The 21719-nt window shown below is 43.4% G+C and overlaps 1 protein-coding gene and 1 pseudogene across 1 annotated transcript; both read left to right on the top strand.

Annotated features, from left to right (window-relative positions):
- The first annotated feature begins 1120 nt into the window (after positions 1-1120).
- On the top strand, positions 1121-8168 carry LOC120666334 (annotated as a pseudogene).
- A 3459-nt stretch (positions 8169-11627) lies between these two features.
- Positions 11628-18904, top strand: LOC120666333 (heat shock protein 90-6, mitochondrial-like). The gene is made up of 20 exons (XM_039946163.1): positions 11628-11977; positions 12350-12553; positions 12649-12722; positions 12923-13048; positions 13148-13241; positions 13344-13427; positions 13606-13749; positions 13825-13938; positions 14016-14078; positions 14158-14232; positions 14340-14444; positions 14951-15082; positions 15171-15263; positions 15348-15425; positions 15497-15751; positions 16820-16922; positions 17218-17392; positions 17484-17589; positions 17749-17838; positions 18252-18904. The coding sequence occupies exons 1-20, from the start codon at positions 11867-11869 to the stop codon at positions 18444-18446; spliced, it is 2421 nt and encodes an 806-aa protein (XP_039802097.1). The 5' UTR covers positions 11628-11866; the 3' UTR covers positions 18447-18904.
- Positions 18905-21719: the final 2815 nt, after the last annotated feature.

Genomic DNA, 21719 nt, shown 5'->3' with positions numbered 1-21719 from the left:
TATCGTTTCTTATGTAAATTCTAAATTTGAAAGCTGTTTATAAATATTTATGTTGTACTCTATTTTTGTAAGATTGTATCATGCTGGTACGGTCTGCGCTCGCCGTCATGCGAGACTTCTGGTGTGTTTCGATCGGTCTGTGGATTGGAATCAGGCTGTCAGGTTACACTTAATTAAGCTAATGCACCTGATTCGTTCAAATGATGGCGGTTACACTTAATTAAGCATTTTAGCCTGGCGGTACTGTCACGATTGTTTTGATCTAGATGAGACTCAATTAAGTTTAGGTAATGAGGTGACACAACTGAACAAGTTTGAGGATCGAGATAACCTCGATGAATAAGTTTGAAGACCTAAATGGCCGATTTATAAATTTAAGAACTGGGATGACACAGTGGTACAACTTTAGATATAATATGAGATAGATTAAAATAAAGCCCTCATGAACATTGTTTTTCCTGAATTGGATTAGATTACATTAATACACGAGGAAACAGGAGCATTTCTTCCTCGTAAAAAGAATTTTGCTACAAAATGGTAAAACGCTGACTATGTTTGTATTAGAAGTTTAGAACACTACCAAAAATACAACGATAACGAACTGCAGGCTAGAAATACAATATCGAGAAATGTTTCATATATTTTATATGCTTTTCTGATATGAATCTCCTCTGTGCAAACTCATTTAGAAATCAATAACTAAGAAAACAGCCAGACATTAGATGCAACGATTCTAAAATACAAAGTGAGAACACCAAACACAAAAAATCACGCGAAAAGAACCCTAAAATAGCACTTCGTGACCAAAGTGACATACCAAATTATTACCATTTTCTAACGTTCTTATTAAAAAATTTTATTTAGTGTTACTTAAACTGAATACACTTTTTCTTCATTCTGAAAGCGAAAAAAAAGAAAAGAGATACTATGTGAGAGAGAAATACACTTTTGTATTTAATACATTGTTCGTCTGTGAATGATTAAAGTCGAAATTATTTCTTAATTTAAAAAACTGAAATACACTTTTCTAGTTTCCTTCATTCTGAAAAGTGAAAATAAAAGAAAGCGGAGGTGGAAGTGTGTGTTCCCAGCTCTCTGTGAGAGAAGAAGCATAGGGCCTCGCGCTACCATCTGCCATCCAGTCCAGACCCGCGGGCACTGGCACGGGCACCACCACTTTTACTAGCTCCCGACGCGTCGCCGCCGACCGCATCACCGCCGGCGAGGCCGCGCCCTCTCCCTCTCCGTCCCGGCCGGATCCTCCATCTGCCGTGCGCCCTCTGTGGGTCCAGTGGGGGGGCAGAGATCCGTTCGCGCGAGGCCTGGTCCCTTCTTGGGGTTGGTAAGCAACCCTGGCTCACCTTCTTGGATGGATTCCTCCCAATCAATCCCGGATTCCTCTTTCTGCCCATTCGGTGCTGGCTCGAGGTTTTCATGTTGTATGGTGTGCTGCTAGCTAACCCGATCCGTCCATCCATGGCTCGATTAGGGGGGGTCTTCTTCTCCAGCGAGCGAGATCGACACTGGCTGGCATTGACTGGAGCACTCCGTGGCGCCTAGTTTGGGTGTGCGGTTTCCACTCCAGTACACTTGGGGGTTTGGTTCGGCTGAACCCCCATGGCCCAGGCGAGGTCTGCTTCTGGGAAGAAGGAGGTGGGCCGGGGACGATCGCCGGAGCTGCTCGATTTCTTCATCTGGACTGTCGAGGTGCTCATATGTGTTTCCCCTCCTTAGTTTTGACTGCTAGGAATGCTAGTTTTTCATAATTTACCGGTTTTTAATTTCGTGCGTTGCTGCTATGTAGGCTTTAGTTTGGGAAAAATAGCTAGGAGATTCGGGAATGTGGAATCTGTCATGTTGCGTTCTCCCTTTGATGATCCTTGTCTTCAGATTTTGCTTCTGCTCTGGAGTAGAGAGATACCAACTCCTACGTTTTTACCAGGTTAACATTTTCAAGGGGATGTAGTGATTTGCTAGCTTTAAATTGCCATTCAGGTTAGGTATTTGGGAAATTTATGGCGTGGTTTCTTAAGAAAAGTCTTATGTGCTGCTGCTGCTGACTAGTGGGCATTGATGTTTCAGTTATTGAATTGCTGTTTTCCCCTGCAGTTCTTATTTGTTACATTTATGAATTTTGTTCGTATCTTCTGTAATCCTGGATTCTTTTCTGTCAGTGACTTTGGATTTTGGCCGTTAGAGCATCTGTGGTTTAATCCTGTAAGCCAACAGCTTGCTTATTATGAGCTTTTTCTGTACTTTTGTACCAGTGTGATGATGCTATTATGTGAAGTTCAGTTAACTGATACACCTTTCACCTTTGTTTCCTATGCTAATGTGCTTATCAATTCATTGCTAATCTGGGTTAAAATGCATTCTTGATTTTTTGTCATGATGTGGTGCAAACTCTGTTTTCTGAGCTATGCATTGTTGATGTTTGTTAAAAGTCTGCCTTTCTGCTGACTCTTTCTTCTGCGCCTTTAAGACACTCTATGTTGTGATCTGTTTTCAGCATACTGTCTTAAGTCGAATGATCTGAAGCCTGAAATTCCTTTCTCATTGACTTATTCTTTAGTTTTACGCCAAAGTGTCTTATGCCCAAGTACAAAAAACTCCAGATATTTAGCTAGGTCGTGTCCATGACATAAGTGTCATTTATTTTCCTATTTAGTTATCTGGTGCCCACATTTTCTCTGTTTTTTGAGTCCCTTTTTTCACCGGTATGCATCTTGTTTGTAGTTCTGCACATCTTGTTGCAATTTAGTTCAATCTCATTCTTGAATTTTCGTGCTTGTTTGTTCTAGAATCATGTATTAGGTTAGGCTCTATAATATAGAACCATATTTGGGCCGGCATAGTACTTTTAGTTTTTTATTTATGACTACAGCAGGTGCAAGAGTTCAAGGCAATCTTGTCACCTCAAGATGTTTGATTACTCACCTAATAAGCTTTTTATTTTCTTGCAGGATGATGGATTATGGCTGGAAGAAATAAACCTTGGTGGCTACAGACAAGTATTTGAAGAAAATGGTGTGAATGGGGAATATCTGGAAAGCTTGTCCATGTTTACTACTGAACAGATTCTGCGGTTTATCAGGCGGTGCCATATGAAATGGGGAGACTTTATCACACTGTGCAAGGAGTTGAGGCGCATTAAAGGTTTGCATAATTCTGTTACGGTGCTCCACTCATACACATTGCCTTTCAGTTCCACTTGACTTTATAACAACGTGTAAAGCAGTCACTAGAATTAATTTCTGGTTTGCTCTCACTGATTCCATCTTTTTAAGATCTACCAAAGTGACCAAAAAGACTTTATAACAACGTGTAAACTAGCCACAGCTATGAATTTTCGGTTTGCTCTCACTGATTCCATCTTTTTAGGATTTACTAAAGTGACCAAAAAAACCTGTCTTAGAAGTGGTAAACGCTCATTGCTTGATATTGGTTTATGTATGTAGATTGGCTTAGTTAAGGCCTTTGCTATAGTTTTGTGCGTAGAATCGATACCAACTTAACTGCAAAGGTTTGAGTTAATCATTACCAAAATATGCATAACTACCTCTTGTCTAGAATAGATATCCTCAGGGGCGGATCCAGGAAAGAAAAATAGGGGGGCTGAGGGCTGACGCAACCAACAATTATATTATCTCAATTCTCATAATAGAGCAGCATCATAGTTCAAAGTAGCATATATAAAAACAGAGAGGAATAATACAAATTACATGTTGAAAAAGTAGCCAAAGACAAATCGACAATTTCTCCACACCAAACACCTACTTGATACCCATTATTCTTCATGAGGAGCAATCTGCACATGATATAAGAGAAAATTAATTGGCGAGAAATGGCAGATAACAACTTGAAAATGATTTTGAATATTGGAAAAGAATGAACAATGGAGCATACCACTAAATTCTGTTTAGGCAACAACATACGGCATTTTTTCATCTCTTCAAAATGTTGCATGATTTTTTCATTACCAATGCTTCTAAATATCTGCTTCTAAATGTAGCATATCATCAAGTCATTGAGCCATTCATCCCCCATTTTGTTACGCAAGTCTGTCTTTATAAGGGACATAGCTGAAAACACCCTCTCAACTGAAGCCGTGGCCAGCGGAAGTATCAAAGTTAGCTCAATGAGCCGATAAACCAATGGGTAAGATGTGTGCATTGTCTTCGTAACCATAATTTCAGCAACTTTTGAAAGTTCTTTACATCCACTAAAATATTGAGTTCTCCTAGCACGGTTGATAAAGTCCTTAAGTTGGCCCGGTAACAATAAAAGATCCGCAACATTGAAATCTTCAGCATAAATTTCAGCAAGTCTCACGAGTTTATCCACATCAAAACTAGAGAAATTATTCCTTAGATTAAGAGAAGCCATGCATACTAATAGCTCTGAACTAACTTCATTGAACCGATGATTCATCTCTGACATAGTGGCATCAATGGCAGCAAGGAAAATCTCAACATTGTAATAATGCATATTTCTTACCTTTTTGCCTTCTACGTGCAGATATCCCTCTAGCATTTACTTCCTTGTCCATATTGGGCACTTTAATCTTATTTTTATGACATAATAACTTCACCTTTTTGAATAATGGCTCCCATCCATTATCCCTCATATCCTGCAAGCGATCTCTAATATTCATTATCAAATTCATTGCAACAATATCTTGATCTTTCCTTTGCAAAGCCTTTGACAAACTGTCTGTAGTGCTCAATAATTCTATCATCAAGTGCATGATGAACACAAAATCAAAGCTTTCCTTTTTACCAATTAAACCAAAAGCCCCACCATTACATGTTGGCTTAATAGAATCCTTCTTTACAATCTCTAGTACCTCCAAGATAGCCTCCCACATTACCAAAATTCGAAGCAATGCTTTAAGATGTGAGCCCCATCTAGTATCTCCAGGTCTAGCTAGACTACTTTCTTGGTTCATACCTCTTCCAGTTGTAATCTCACCATTCTCCAACTTTTGTAGCAACACATCATGATGTTTTGCAAGCAGTGCATCCTTTCTCATACAAGATGCACCCACAGTGTTGACTATCAAAGGAACATAGTTAAAGAAATCTGCAATGGCGGGGGTAGAAGTTGAAACAGCAACAACCACTAACTACAACTGGTGGGCAAAGTAATGCACATAGAAAGCATAAGGATTTATATCCCGAATCAATCTCTGAACACCATTAAATTCACCTCTCATATTAGAAGCACCGTCACAACCCTGCCCACGAAGCATAGAGATGGATAACTTGTGGCTGGAAAGCATATTGACCAAAGCTTCTTTCAATGCAGCTGATGTACATTTCTCAATATGTTTAAGTCCAAGAAACCTCTCCGCGATCTTTCCTTCATCATTCACAAACCTGCATAACACATTCCATTGTGTGTTACTAATAAATAAAATTTAAAATTGTGAAATTAAAATGACATAATCCATGAGACTACTAACCTCAAAATCATAGTCATTTGCTCCTTCATTGATACATCTCTAGACTCATCAATTAGCACTGAGAAATGACTACCCCGAATCTCATCCATAATCACTGCAGTGACCTCCTCTGCACAAGCTTTGGTAAGGTCCTTTTGTATATCAGGAGCCAACATTTGACAATGTTTAGAACCTTTTTCATATGCATCTTTCACCTTCTTTTTCTTGTTCTTGTACCAGTCAACCATCTCTCTAAATGTACCTTTGTTCAGAGAAGTAGAAGACTCATCATGTCCACGAAAAGCTTCTCCTTGTTCAATGAGAAATCTTACAATTTCTAAAGAAGAGGTCAAACGAATTTTGTATCGAGCTTCTTCCTCTTTAGTGTACTTAACAACTTTGTTAGTCACACTTGTCCTCTGGTTCATGAAGTCGTCACACTTCATAATTGCATTGTTGTGAGAGTGGGAGGCAGCATCCTTATCAAATCTTTCCAAAGCCTTCTTCCATTTCTCATAACCTTTTTTTTGCAAAGACATCACTCCCAAATTTTTCAGGCTTGCCGAGCTGAAAGAAAAGATAACAGTACAAGCAAAATGCAGCATCCTTTGATTCACTATACTCCAACCAATCATATTTTGCAAACCAACTTTGTTGGAAGGATCTCCATTCACCACTTTGCCATTTGCGAGGAAATGAAATACCAACTGGTTGAATAATAGTTGAACAATGTTCTTTTCGACATCTTGCAATCTAGGGATGAATTCAAGGTTCAATTGGCTACTCAGTATACTAAAAGTAACAATTTCACTATTAATTTTTAGTCAATTGCATTTCTATAGGACTATCAGGAGCATACCTTGTTGCACGGCGCCGACCACGGGGCGGGGCACTCCTCAGTCCTCACGCTGTGGGCTGCCGGCGCGCCGCTCCCCTAGCCGGCCAGGCGGCCAGCCCCCAGGTTGCATTGGCGGCTTGGCGCCTTGGCGGCTCGACGGACGGCCGGACGGCGAAGAAGGCGGTGGCAGCCGGCGAACGTCGGGCTCGGGGCCGGCGTGCCCCTCCCCCAGCTGGCCAGCCCCCAGGTTGCGTTGGGTGGCGGCCGGTCGGTAGCCAGGCTGCTGCCAGGGGGATCCCGGACTTGTGGTAGGGTTTTATATTTTTGTGGGGTTGCCGGGCCGGATGGGTCATTTTGTTTGGGATTGGGCCGACCTAATTCTTTGGGCTGTGGCATATGCGGGCTAGGACTGATGGGGAGTTGGGGACCAATAGCCAGACGCAGGCAAGCCGGACGGCGGACGCGACGGCAAAATCTCCTTCGTCAACCTTCAGCCAGGCTCCAGCCCCTCCTAAGCTCCTTCCCATGGCGCAAAAAATGGAGGGGGGGGAGGGGGGGAGGGGGGCTTCACTGCTGCATTGGGGGTAGGGGGGCTTTAGCCCCCCCTGCCCCCACGTTGGATCCGCCCTTGGATATCCTAACTCGTTGACGTTCAAGAATTTAGCCCACTATTATACATAAAAGCACATAGACTTGTCATGTGGAATGGCGAAAATGGTAGTATGGGATTTGCTGCTAAAATACTGTAGCATATAGTTGGAAATGAATTCTCTAACATGCACATTTTGTGGCTGTACCTAGTACCTACACCTTAAAAACAAGTAAGTCGGGCAGGGGGATATATTGTTCAAAGGTTAGGCAGGCCTCAGCATCATTCGCTCCAGGAATACAGCGTGCCTACCTTGTTATGGACTGATCTCTTAAGAATGTTGACTCATTGATAACATTGATCCATCAGCACTTCAAGAATAATAAGGGGGAGACTGAAAGGAAATAGGGTGCACGATACACTACTATTTTGGTTCATTCTGTTTTGGATGCTATCACTGTGAGTCCAATGTTGTTAGCATAGCGACTAGTAAGATGTGAGTTCTAATTTTCTAAATATACTGCTGAATATCGGGTATGTTTGCCATGAACTCTAGGCAGCCCTTTAGCAGCCCCCCTTTGGCAGGGCTCCAACAACAGCTCCATCAGAGGCTTATAAGATGGAGCTGTTCTTTTTTGTAGTATTGAGATGTCAAGCTTATATAATGTAATCTCTGAAACACCGTGCCTGAACTATGAATAATGCTTTATGTGAGTCCTGCTAACTGTTAAATCAACATCCAGTCGCCTGCCTAAGGGTGAGCAAGAAGTCCGGCGGCCATGGTGGGCACCATCATGCCTCTCCGTGGTGTTTGTGAGGGCGGCCAAGCAGAACAGGAAGTCTCGGGTTGTCTCCTTGAAGCTGGAACCCTGATGCTCGTGAAGCACCTTGAATCATTCCCTTCACTCTTCTCCTCGAGCTCCATTGGGGGGAGCCCGCGTGCGCAAGTTCTAAGTGGTCCAAGAGCTGTTTTGGTGTGAGAGCAATATGCTCTACAATGTAACAACTAGTCTCGTATCCTCTGCTGTTCTTCATATATAGGTTTGGAATAGTAACCTGATGTAGACAAAGAAAGAAACATATGTTGTGCAGATGGTCCCGGTAAGATCTGCTGCTTAAGTTTTTCCTGAGTTATGCGTTTGCAGCGCTAAGATTTGGCCTGGATCTTCGTTATTAGATTTGCAGCCCTGATATTGCCGAGGGTTTTACTATGTTATTTAGAAAATCATCATCGTGGGCAAAATGCATTGTACGTATGAGATGAAACAATTTAGTTATGAAAAAAATGTGCTTCTACAGTTCTATAAGGAAATTCAGGTAACAAGTGCCCCCACATGCCATGCCAATGAGGGAGGCCGGTGGTTTTATGGATGACTTGTATTTGGCGCCTTGGCGTACCTTATCCGTCACAGAAGATAATCCACACAGGCAGCCTTGTCCATTAGATTCTATACATAACTTAGATCTCCTGGACACTCATCTCCCACAAAAACTAAGAAATGGCAATGCCAATCAGCCTATGCCATGCCGGAGCAGCCCTGAGCTTAATCGGATCTTGGGAACAAAATGCGAAAAGCATCGCATTTTAAGAGATCTCCAAGAGTTTTCAATCTCTCCTCCCCATCCTTGATTTTTTGGAAAAGAAGGAAAAAATACTCTCCAATAATTTTCTATCCAACTTCTCCGTCTACTTAATAATTGGCAAATTGATCTACTTTGTGCCTATATATGCGCACGCTCCTCTGGCTCCCAATCCGAACTCCGACGGGTGTTTTTTTTTCCGTGGCGCATCTTCTTCCCGCGATTGTCCGGCGTCCTCTCCCTATCCTCGAGGTCGTGCAGCTTGCGGAGCTCCGGCAAGTCGTGGTCCCCGACGCCGGCCTCTGCGCCGCCGTCCTCCAACGGGTCACTGCGCGGCGGCTTGGCCGGGCGCCTCGGGACGCTGTTGAAGTAGACCCGCACATCGGCCTCCACGCGCGCCGCCTCCTCCTGCGGAAGGTGCGAGGCGCTGCACGCCGCCCGCGTCGTCGCCATGGCCAGCGGCTTTCTGGGTCCGCCTGCTCGAGGTCTCTCGGCTCTGGCTCGGATGTCCCTCACGCATGTCAGCAGGGGCAGACCAGTGAGACCTGCAAAAGTAGCGGCCTGCACGGCAAGGCGGCCGGTGGAGCAGCATGCGTGGGAAGCGGTGGCCCCTCGCAGGGCCTGCACCTGCACGGGGAGCAAAGGTGCGGCATGCGCGGAGAGGCAGCAACATGGCCTGCGTGCGCCGAGAACTAGCAGCCCCCTCCCCTCCCGCGTCGCTCTCCCAGGCGACTCGGGAGGCGCCCACGCGCCGCGGTCCGCCCGCCCTGTCGTTGCCGCAGCCAGTGGCCACCGCCGTCGCCGGTGACCGTCCGGGCGGCGGCGGCGGCCTGGCCGAGCCGAAGTCGGTTCCCCTTCCTCTCTTCCCTCTCCCTTCCTCCACTTCCCCTTCTGCCGGCCATCTTGCCTCGACTTGACGCCCCGCTGCCGGCCGTCGGAGCCGGAGCCGGCCTCTCCCTCGCCGGATCTGGCGTTCCCCGGGCCGGATCTGCTGCTTCCCCTTGCCGCCGCCCCTCGGGTGCGCCAGATCTGTGGGGGGCGCCGCCTCCTCACGTCTTCGCTTCCTCAGGTGGCGGGGGAAGGCTCTGGCCGCGCCGCCGCCTCTGGTGGGCCATGGGCGGCTGCCGCCGCTGCCGCCCTCCCGGGTCTTCGCTGGGCGGGGCCTTGTGGTGACCGGTGGGCCATGGTCGCGCCGCAGCTTGCGCCGCCCCTCCGGGGGCCTGGATGGCGGCTCCGGCCTCCGCTGCCCCATTGACCCTGGCATGGAGGTCTTTCCTCCAGGTGAAAACCATGTCCGTGCTGCGGACTGGCGACGATGGTGCCTGGTGCGTCATGTCTCTGTTGGGGGCGTCGGGACACCTCCATGCCTCCATTGCTGGTCTTGGTCTCCGTGTCTCTACCGTCGCCTTTGGCTTTGCCTCGGTCTATCTGCTTCAGTTCGTCGGCTGCTGTCGCGGCGATCCGCCCTGCTTCTCTGGTGAAAACCACGTCCGGTGCTGACTGGCGACGTTAGCACCTGGTGCGTCATGGTCCCTCTTGAGGGCGTCGTCTTGGGACTTCTTCACGCCTAGTGTGGTCGGCCTCTTGGGTGTTACCTACCTATGCTTCATTGACGCTTCATCACCATGGTCTGCTTGTGTTGTGACTGCTTTGACGGATGCTTTGCCGTCGTTGTGCTGGCGGATGCTTTGCCTCCCCTGGTGCGCTCGGTCAGGCGGATACTTTGCTGCCCTTACTACTACTCTGGCGGATGTTTTGCCGCCATGTTTGCGCTGCTTATTGGTCGTCTCTAGCGGATGCTTTGCCGCTATGGAGCTGCTTCTTATGGTGGATGCTTGGCCACCCTCTAGTCGTTTTTGTGGTCTCAGTCGGCGGCCTCGGTGATGTTGTTCTTCATGTAGGTTCATCTGTGTTAGGTCGTTGGTGGGTCTTGGCGGGTTGGTGAGGTCTTCAATTCTGCTCTATGGTCCTCGTTCTACTAGTTCAAGGGCCATTTGTTTTCACTGGCCTTTTTTTTCAGTTTTTTCTCTGTTGTTAGTCCTTTGTGTGCTTGTGCCGGTCAACTCCTGTTTGGCCAGCATCAAGTTATGTTTGTAACCTGCTTCCCTCTTAATGAAATACATGCTAAGGCACGTTCGCGAAAAAAGAACTAGCAGGGGCACAACGACACCATGCCTACGTCGCACTCGCCGCCAAGGTCTAGGAGACGGGCATGTGCTTCCTTGTCAGCGACGCCGGCGCCGGGAATAAGCGAGGCATTGTGGGTCCACAATTTTTGATTGTTGGGAAGAAAAAATGGGGAATTGTTGGAAATGGATATTTTTTTCTCTTCTCATATTAATTCGGGGAGTTGGTAAACAACAAATTTAGGAAAGAAAATATAAAAAATTCTTGGAGATGCTCTAACTCTTTTAAGTAGCGCATATTCCAATAACGGTTCAATATGCGATTTTTAGTCATTTTTAACCAATGCATCTACATTTTTCTTTTGTGTCGAAAGACTGTATGGAATATGGATAGGGATTTACCACTACTTTCTTTAGAGCAAGTATTATAGTGAGCTAAAAAAACTAAATCGTAAGTGGAGAAAAGAGGAGAAACAAGCGTTTTCCTCACCGCCGGCTAAAGAAAGCGTTTTGCTGTTTGATCGTGGGCCTGCATAAAGTGAAGCGGTAGCATGCAGCCGGCAGCAGGTTCAGCAACGGGCGCATGGCCGCGCACGCAGCCGGCCAGCGGGCTACGTTATTGCCCTTGCTCTGTATGATTCTTCGTGACCCAAGAGCAAATTAATTAGGCGAGGCGACATAAGAAAGCTTTGCATATCTGGATGTGATTTTTTTTTCCAAACACATGAGCAGCCTCCGCGGCCTCTCTAGCGCCGAGATTCCGAGAACCTTCTCCTGCGTCGTGAAAATATCGACCTACCAGCAGTATACTACGTACCACACTGCCGTAGCTCAGTGACAGGTGGGCGAACATACCACGTGGACCCACATGTCATGGAAGGAAACTTACCGGGAGCCCCTCCCCACGTCTGGAGCCTTCCGAACCGGCGACAGGGAGCAGCAGCAACACTAACCCTACTGACATGCGGGTCACATACCATTCCAGGCCTCGGCGGGGCCCACTTGTCATCGTCAAGTAATTGTCCTCGCAGCATTTGTCCCAACCCTCGCGCTCCAGAACCTTCTGCCGCTTCGGCCCCGCTAGTGGACCCACCAAGTCAGCGACCTGGCCCCTCTCTTCTTCTTGCCCTGCAAGGCGCACGCCATTTATACACCTTCTTCCCTGTTCCCCCAGCCTACCAAAACCCTACCCGCCTCCTAAACCCTCGCGGCGTCCCTCGTTTCCACTGCTCCGACTCGGCCACCCCGGCCTCCCTCGCCCTTGGCGTGCTTGGCAGGGGAAGCGGAAGATGCTCGGGGCCTCCAGGCGATCCCTCTGCGCCGCCGCCGCCGCCCGCAGCCGCGCGGCCGCCGGCGCCGCCCCCGCCGTCTCCGCCGCCTCGGCTCCGCCGACCCGCCCGGTACGTGCGGCATTCTGCTTTGCCCTGTTTGCTTGGTCGCCATCATCCGGAGCCATGTAGTGGCTCGCGATTAGCCGGGATAGGTCCGTACTCATTCGTCCGCCCGAATCGGCGAATTGGGCAGTTTGCTTTGGGTCGATCTGACGGGCATACTTGAATTGGCGCTTAGGTTTAAAGGAATGGTGTCGGTTTTATTCATTATGCTATTTACCATTCATTTTTAGTGATTGCCTTCTACTTTGTTGGTGAACCACCGTGCAAATGTACAGTTCAATAGTTGAGAATTGTTATTATTATCATCTAATTTAACGGTCCAAACTGACTTGACCCAGTTACCTGTTAAGTTATATCTGTTTTATTCTGTGATATCAGGCGAGCAATGGAGCGCAGGGAGCTCCTCAGCAACAGAAAAGGTTGCTCTCAGTGCTTGCGGCGCCCAAGGTTACTGGAACCAGCAATGTTGCATCCCTTAAGCTGATGGATGGTGCCCTTGTTGGGAGACGCTATGAGTCGAGTGCGGCTGCAGTTGACTCCACAGACATGCCGCCAGCTGAGAAGCATGAGTACCAGGCGGAGGTACTTATGTAGTGAATTTTGGCTAATTTTGTGCTAACTTCTGCTGATGTTTGGTTATAAGTGATGCAATGGTGTTTCCTCAATGTGATTCACAGGTCAACAGGCTCATGGATTTGATTGTGCACAGATTGTATAGTAACAAGGAAGTCTTCCTTCGAGAATTGGTCAGGTGGGTGGGTTGCATTTTTAAGAATAACTAGTTTCAGCTAGCTTAAGTGTTCCCTCAAGTACAACATCTTGTTCCTTGTCATGGTATTTGGTTGAATTGGGATTGTGACCTGTTGTCAATTGTTATGTAACGACTGTGTTATGGATTTCAATTCCTCGGACTTAGTTTGCCCTTTCATTTTCTTTTATTTGTGCTTGCAGCAATGCTAGTGATGCACTTGATAAGTTGCGTTATCTGAGTGTCACTGATCCTGAGCTTCTGAAGGATGGTCCTGAACTTGACATTCGCATCCAAACAGACAAGGATAATGGATTAGTAATGATTACGTAAGTATTAGTTACTTGCAGCAGATCATAGACGTACCACGCAATTTCTTTGTTGGGAAGTGATTTTCATTCTGGCCTGCATTTGCTCTTTATCTTCAGCGATTCTGGAATTGGCATGACGAAGCAAGAACTTGTTGATTCTCTTGGGACTATTGCAAGCAGTGGAACTGCCAAGTTCCTGAAGGCATTGAAGGTTTTATCTTGCTGAAGATGATGTTCTCTGTTTGTAATTTTTCCAAGTCTTAAATTCTGCAATATTTATGGTTTATACTGTCTACTGTACTCTGTACAACAGGAGAGTCAAGAAGCTGGCATGGACAGCAACTTGATTGGCCAATTTGGTGTTGGATTCTATTCTGCATTTCTTGTTGCGGATAAGGTATACTGTTACCATGATTTGTCTGTATATCTGTATAATTGGTTATTAACGAGCTAAAATTCCTCTGTTCATGTGCTCATACTCTTAGATTTTGACTTTCCTTTCCTGCTGTCCTTGTATCCTATGTCTGTCCATAATTTCTAAGTATTAAATTGGTATTTTCACTCTTATGCAATAGGTGGTTGTGTCAACAAAGAGCCCAAAATCTGACAAACAATATGTTTGGGAAGGAGAAGCAGATTCCAGTTCTTATACCATTAGAGAGGAAAAGGATCCGGAGAAGCTCATTCCTAGAGGAACTCGTCTTACTCTCTACCTCAAGGTCTGTCAGCTTATCCCAATGTGATGTAACTTCTATCTATTTGCCCTATTTTAATTATTATGCTTTCCATTTCAGCGTGACGACAAGGGTTTTGCTCACCCTGAAAGGATCCAGAAACTTGTAAAGAACTACTCTCAGTTTGTTTCCTTCCCAATTTACATGTGGCAAGAAAAGGGCTTCACAAAAGAGGTGAATATTCTCTCTTTCGTCTCTTTGCTATTTTGCACCAAGAAATTACTTACATTTGGCATGCATGTATCATCTAGGTTGAGGTTGATGAGGATCCAGCAGAAACCAAAAAAGAAGGCGACAGTGAAACCCAAGCAGAGGTAAATATATAAGCAGCTGGAACTCTTGATTTTGCGCTGCTTTAATGTGAACTAAATTGTGTTGTACTCTTGTTCACAGAAAAAGAAAAAGACCAAGACAGTTGTGGAGAAGTATTGGGATTGGGAGCTTACAAATGAAACACAACCTATCTGGGTAAGAATTATTTATGTTATCTTTGTTGATATAATCATGATTTTATACATGTACTTTCAAAATTGTAAATGTGCAAACGTTATGGTACCTGTTTGTGCTGTTGGCAGCTTCGAAACCCTAAAGAGGTTTCAACTGAGGAGTACAATGAATTTTTCAAGAAAACCTTCAATGAGTACTTGGATCCTTTGGCATCCTCCCACTTCACTACAGAGGTATGTTGTGTTTGCTTTTATATTGGTTGTTTGCCATTTCTTTGTTTTGGTCAGTAAACAGTTATGACTATCATGGTTGCTTTAGATCTCATAGTATACATGGCTATATGGTGATTTGTGCAGTGTGCCCTATATGTGCTTTGAGTCATGTTTTTTTTTTCCTTTCCATACTTCATGCTCTGTAACTGCTTTTATCAAAGTTTTTTTTGTGTGTGTTTGAGATAAAAATATCATAATAATAAAAATCTAAACAAACACTGCAGATTTGTGTAACATGACAACAAATGTATTAGATATATTTATTGTTGAAGAAGATATTGGCACTGTAGTTATGGCAGCTCTAATCTTCTTTCATAAGTTTGACCTCCTTTTTAAACACATTGTGGACAGTTGATCTTTCAATAGCTCCTACTTCTATGATCTACTTAGGTGGCTACTATGCTAAATTCGATTTTTATGATAACATTGTCACATGCAAGTGGTCCTGCCTGGTCTAATTGATGCAGGGTGAGGTAGAATTCAGATCAATTCTTTTTGTTCCGGCTACAAAGAAGGAAGACATAACTGACAGGAAGACCAAGAACATCAGGCTTTATGTTAAGCGTGTATTCATATCAGATGACTTTGATGGAGAATTGGTATGCTCAATACTTAGCACCTATTCTTCATTGTTTTGTAAAATTTTACTGCCAGGTAAATCTGATGTTGATCACTGTGTTTGGCCAGTTCCCAAGATATTTGAGCTTTGTGAAGGGTGTCGTTGACTCAAATGACCTTCCATTGAATGTCTCTCGTGAGATCCTTCAAGAAAGTCGAATTGTAAGCTGCTTGATGGGGGATTTCTTTTCATGTCTCTGTCCCTTCAACACTCCAAATACTAATCTTATTGTTCATTTTTAATAGGTGCGGATAATGAGAAAGAGGCTAGTGCGGAAGGCCTTTGATATGATTCTTGGTATTTCTTGCAGTGAAAACAGAGATGTAAGTTTTCAACTTTCCTCATGGGTCACGGTGCCATGCCTTTCAGCTTTCTCATCCGAAATTTATTGTAGGATTATGAAAGGTTTTGGGAGAATTATGGAAAATTTTTAAAGCTTGGTGCCATGGAAGACAAGGAAAACCATAAGAGAATTGCTCCTTTGTTGCGATTCTTCTCTTCTCAGAGCAATGATGAATTAATTAGCTTGGATGAATATGTGGAGAACATGAAACCTGAGCAGAAGGACATTTACTTCATTGCTGCAGACAGTCTGAACAGTGCCAAAAATGCTCCTTTCTTAGAGAAACTCACTGAGAAAGAGTATGAGGTAAGAACCAAAGATATCTTACTGTTATTACAAATAGAATATTGAACTTTTTGAGTATTTCTTGTTTAGCTGGTTATTTTTGGTTTTACTGTATTTTGTTATTGAGTCCATTCATCACAGCTGCCAAATTGTTCGTTGAATAATGGCTGGGGTAGTTTCAGGACCTGACCCGCATATAGTTCAATTACATGCAGTGTTTCAAAGGCGTCACATAGTCACCCCCTAGGCACCCGGGCGGACCCAGCTTGCCTTGGGGAACAGTTAGGCCTTGTTGTCTATGCGCCGCCTAGGCGATGAGGCGTACACAGTTTGCCTTGCGTGATGAGTACACAGTTTGCCTTGGGTCGCCTTGTCGCCTTTGAAACACTGCTTACATGAGTCTGTTCCCCTTGTTTTCGACCTTAGTTGGGCAAATGTGTGGAAAGAAGCCAGTAAAAACTATAATAATTGGTGAAATGGAGGGGCTCTACATGGATACAGAAGTTGAAATCATCTACCTTCACCATGAACTAGACTGAGAGTATGGAAACACGACCTAAAGAGATGTGGTAGTGACCAATCTAACCATTGAAATTAGGGCACCTAAGGAATAAGCAATTGCCATGCAGTGCTAAAGTGCTTTGTGGCCATTCTGGAAATGCTACGGCTGTGGCTGCACTGTGTTGTATGGGGGTATTGGGACACTGTTCGCTCAGTTGTTATTAGAACAACTGGGATTTATGCTACATCTAAGGATTTTTGGGTTTTCGCTATGTCCATGGTCTATTTAGGCTATGTCATTCAAATAGCCCTATACTACAACTGGGCTTTATACTTATACAACAACATAGCCTTTTGTCCCAAGCAAGTTGGGGTAGGCTAGAGATGAAACCCAAAAGAAACAAGGATAAGAGAAGCATAAAAAAGACACAAGACATAAGAGAAACACAAATAGCCCAATATTATGAACAAAAATAACCCTGCAAACATTCAGGCAAATGAGTGTATAGAATGTTAATTATTCCAGAAATGAGATTAGTTTGTGTGATGTTAGCTCTAACTTCAAATGGGTTACTTCTTTTTTTGTAGGTTCTACTTTTGGTTGACCCTATGGATGAAGTGGCTATCCAGAATCTGAGCTCCTACAAGGATAAGAAATTCGTGGACATTAGCAAGGAAGATTTGGACTTAGGTATGCACATAAAAGTGTTGCGAATCAATCTCCTATTACCTACTGGATGCTGAGAAATACCTGCCTTATTGTGGCAAGGTTTTGTCCTTTTTGTTACCTTCTGCAATAATCACCGTGTTATTAGTACATTAAATGTGAATCCATGATTTGTTTAATTTATGCAGTTCGCTAAACTTCTGCCTTGGACACACTTGTCTCTTTGTAGTTCATATTATTTATTTAAAATTGAGACAGCAAAATCTTTTATCTTAGTGATTCTTCTTGTTTCTTATTGTGATATGCAAATGTACCTTAGGCGATAAGAACGAGGAAAGAGAAAAGGAGATAAAGCAGGAGTTCAGCCAAACCTGTGACTGGATCAAGAAACGCTTAGGTGACAAGATTGCACGTGTTGACATATCTAATCGTCTCAGTTCATCACCATGTGTTCTCGTTGCAGCCAAGTTTGGCTGGTCTGCCAATATGGAGAGGTTAGTGTCTATTTTCACTTTGTAATGATTTCCTGATCTTTATAACTATAAAATCCAACAAATTTAATAATTCCTCACTGTTTGTTAACAGGTTGATGAGGGCACAGTCTATGGGTGACACATCTTCTTTGGATTTCATGCGATCGAGGAAAGTATTCGAGATAAACCCAGATCACGAGATAATTAAGGGCTTGAACGTAAGTTCTCAACATGCTATTGGCTATCTCACTTGTTGGTCGAATTTGGAAGTGCTAAAAGTTGCATATATCTTGATGATTCATTGTGATAATTCTGTTATTTTAGACCAAGTACCTCTTGGGTGTTCCATTCTAACAAATTTTAACTTGCAAATGCAGGTTGCTTGCAGAAACAACCCTGATGACTCTGAAGCTCTAAAGGTTCTGGATGTCCTATTTGAAACTGCTATGATTTCAAGTGGCTTTACGGTGAGTATGCTATTGTTTTCAATCTCATTAACATCATTGAATTTTTTATGTCCTAGAATCCTTGCTTTTGGTTTGCTGTCTGAACCTCTGTTTTATATCTGGAAACATGAGCATGGCAAGACCCTATCTCATTTCCTTTTCACAAAATAGGAAAAAAATTTAGCTTAAGCACTATTTGCAAGTGTTAGATAGGACAAGGCAAACTCAATGTGCTCGCCCAAATTCTGAACAGTTGTTTGGTTATTATCATTATCATTCAATCGTGGTGGTAGTGGCACTCTGAAGTCTCGTGTAATGTGTGTATGGATACGAGGATCTGTACTTTGATTTGACTATCTGCGCCACCTCTATCAGCACTGCCTTTTACCATCAGTTGCAATTCCATATCAACTCATACCTGCATAATGTTGCAGCCTGACAACCCGGCCGAGCTCAGCGGGAAGATCTACGAGATGATGAGCTCCGCCATTGCCAGCAAATGGTCCACACAGTCGCAGGTGCAGCCCGCCAGCCCGTCCCCACAGTATGATGCCCCGGTGGTCGAGCCCGAGTCCATTGAAGCTGAGGTGGTCGAGCCTGAGCCCGTCGAGTCTGGCAAGCAGAAATAAGAAGAGGTACCTGCGTACCTAGGTGTCACGAACGTCGGATGTCAAAGCCGAGAATTTTTGAGATCTTGCCCCAGCGGCCTGTACAACGAGCTGTGTGATTGCTAATGTAGTCGTGTTGGATAGGCTTTAGAAAACAGGAATAAGTAGTGTTTAGAAAACCAGAACAGAAATTTGAATTTTGATGGGTTTGGCCACTACGTAGATTGTTTTTAGAAATTGTAAGCCTACTTGTTTCTTTGATCTCCATGGAATTGCATAGGTAGGCCGTGTGTTACTGGTGAGTTTAGGTTGCAGCACAGCACTGGATTTGGCTGGATACACGACAGCCAGGCAGAAGATGCAGAAGATGATTTATTCTTCTCTATATATGAAACGCACGAAGGTCGGTGGCCGGTCAGGCCATCCACGTCGTTGTAAAAACATTTTACCGTTCGATTCAAAGATCTATGGTGCCTGTCTCCGCTGGTCGTCCTGCTGCCCCTCGTGCAAAGCCACACTTTTCACCGTGGTTTTGCACAGTACCTGTCACATCGAATCGACATATGTATGGAGTATTAAATGCAGTTGAAAAAAAACTAATTACACAGTCTAACTGTGTCACATCGAATCATTAGACACATGTATGGAGTATTAAATGCAGTTGAAAAAAACTAATTACACAGTCTAACTGATTAGGACGAGGTGAATCTTTTAAATCTAATTAATCTATAATTAGATGTTATTTGTCAAGTAACAACAAAATATGCTACAATACCAAAACTCAAACTTTTTCACCAAATAAACACACCCTAAGCGCGCCAGGCTCCGCAGCCAGGAGGACGAGTAGACTGGGGTTGCTCCTTGGTACTAGAGTCTTTCCCTACTAGTCTGTTTTGTGTCCGTGTTGCTACCGATGATACCTATTATGCACCTTTTTGTATCTGAGGTCCTGGTTTCGACTCTCCATGAGAGCGGATATTTTGGGATTTAACGGCATTGTGCATTCAGTGGTAGGCGACGTTCTCGTCGACAGCGAGGCGCCTATGGTGACTTCGTCAATCTCGAGAATTTGTGTGATATTCCGGCCCAGGACTTAATAGGATTAATAGGATACTCATACCAACAAGTTGCAACTTCTTTTCCGGAAGTCGATCTCCAAAGAACTCCGAGGTTAAACGTGCCAGATATACACGGGCCCGGCCTCAGAGAGGCAGAATGTTACAATTTGCCGGCTCGGTCTTCGAAGATACTCATAGAAGTAGAGTTTGCTTACGTGTGTTCATAGGGGCGTGAGTGTACTTTTGTGAGTATGCCTATCTTTTTTGATGTAGCAAATTCTGCCGTTACTGTATGCCTATCCGAATTCTCTGCATTGCTTGGTTTAAATTGGTGTTGCTCGCCGTTCTGGCCTGCTGCTGTTGTGGATGGGCCGATGTGCTCTTACTTTCGCGCTTTTTTCATTTTTATATTAAAAAAAACAAATTTCAAAAATATATGCCGAATATGGAAATTTTCAAAAATAGGTGCATGTCGCCCCCTAATGGGCGACAGAGTGCCTGTCGCCCATCCAGTTGGCGACAGGACCTAAATATAAAAAAAAATTACATTTACGTCCTGACGCCTAGGGTGCATTAAATAGTGAACTTTTAAAATTGATATAAAATCGTAGAAAACTCATAAAAATACAAACTCAACTGTTATGGATTCTATGAAACAAGATCTACAACTTTTGTTACATAAAGTTTTTCATTTGATCAATGTATCTTGCTCTATTTTAAATACTAGTTTAATGCACTTTTATTTAAATCTCAAGATCCATCCTTTGGATGCATGTCATGTTTGACTAGAGTGTTGAATATGGTAAGCATAGGCTTGTACAAAATTGGTAGGCCCAGAAAACATTTATACTGTAAGTTTTTAAATTAGATCTTGCAATATGTCTAGTTTAAATGGGTTATTTATCCATGCTGCTATACTGAGTATTAGAAGCCATAACTTTTACAGTATCATTATTTTATTTCTTAAGTGCTATAAAAAAGTTTGGTAAATTTTAGATAAGCACAACTAGACCAAATGAATTATTTCAGATTTTTCTAGGTACAAGAACTATTTTTCTTGATTTAGATACATTGATCAAATGAAAAACTTTATGTAACAAAAGTTGTAGATATTGTTTCATAGAATCCATAACAGTTGTGTTTGTATTTTTATGATTTTTCTACGATTTTATATCGATTTTACAAGTTCACTGTTTAATGCGCTCTGGGCGCCAGGACCTAAATATAATTTTTTTATATTTAGGTCCTGTCGCCCATTAGGGGGCGACAGGCACCCATTTTTGAAAATTTTCCTATCTGGCATATATTTTTTAAATTTTATTTTTTTAAATATAAAAATAAAAAAAGCCCTTGCTTTCCTTTTGGGCATTTTGTGGTGCAGCTCTGGAAGAATGTGGAACCCCGATTTCTGCACCTCCATGGCTCCATATTTTTACCATGCTTTTCGGGGCACTTTCTGAATTGTACATATGGAAGTTAAGATTTTGCAACAATTAGAAAAGAGGATTTGACGACGTAGATTTCCTATCCTATTTTCAAAAAAAATGCAAAAAATCACACTGAATCATGAATGTGATGTGCTATTTTAATTTTCAGGTGCCGGGATTTGTTTGATGTGCTATTCATCTTTCTCCACGTGCTCGCTATCCTATAATACACAAAGATTTTGTTGTATTTCACCAAAAGAAAAGCAGTACGTTTGTTGTACAAAGAATGGTTGGAAATTGCATAAACTCGGTTGTAAGTCATTTTCTATTGCTTGAGAAAAGTATTCTGATAATCGACCTGTTCGGCTGGAAGGATCAGCCGCAGCCGGTGGATTATTTTGCAATTGTTGCTACATTGTTTTGTCTTGAACTCAGTGCCCAAATTCTCGTAGTAGGTAGGGATAATAAAGTTTTGTTTAGTTTCCAAAAAAATTTCTACAGTATTCATCACATCGAATATTCGGACACATGCATGGAGTATTAAGTGCAGTTGAAAAAACTAACTAATTACACAATTCAACTGTAAATGATGAGATGAATCTTTTAAGTCTAATTAGTTTATAATTGGACATTAATTGTTAAATAACAACGAAAGTGTTACAGTACACAAAACCAAAAATTTTCATGAACTAAACACAGCCTAACACTTCCAATTCCAATCCACCGGATGCAGATATGCAGTTGCTGTGGATATATACATATACTCCATCGTTGGTAGTGTGGTTACATTTTTGCAGTAAAACCAATTT

This window comes from Panicum virgatum, chromosome 3N, assembly GCF_016808335.1.
Source record: "Panicum virgatum strain AP13 chromosome 3N, P.virgatum_v5, whole genome shotgun sequence".
Lineage (NCBI taxonomy): Eukaryota > Viridiplantae > Streptophyta > Magnoliopsida > Poales > Poaceae > Panicum > Panicum virgatum.
This window is presented reverse-complemented; position numbering and strand designations above follow the sequence as displayed.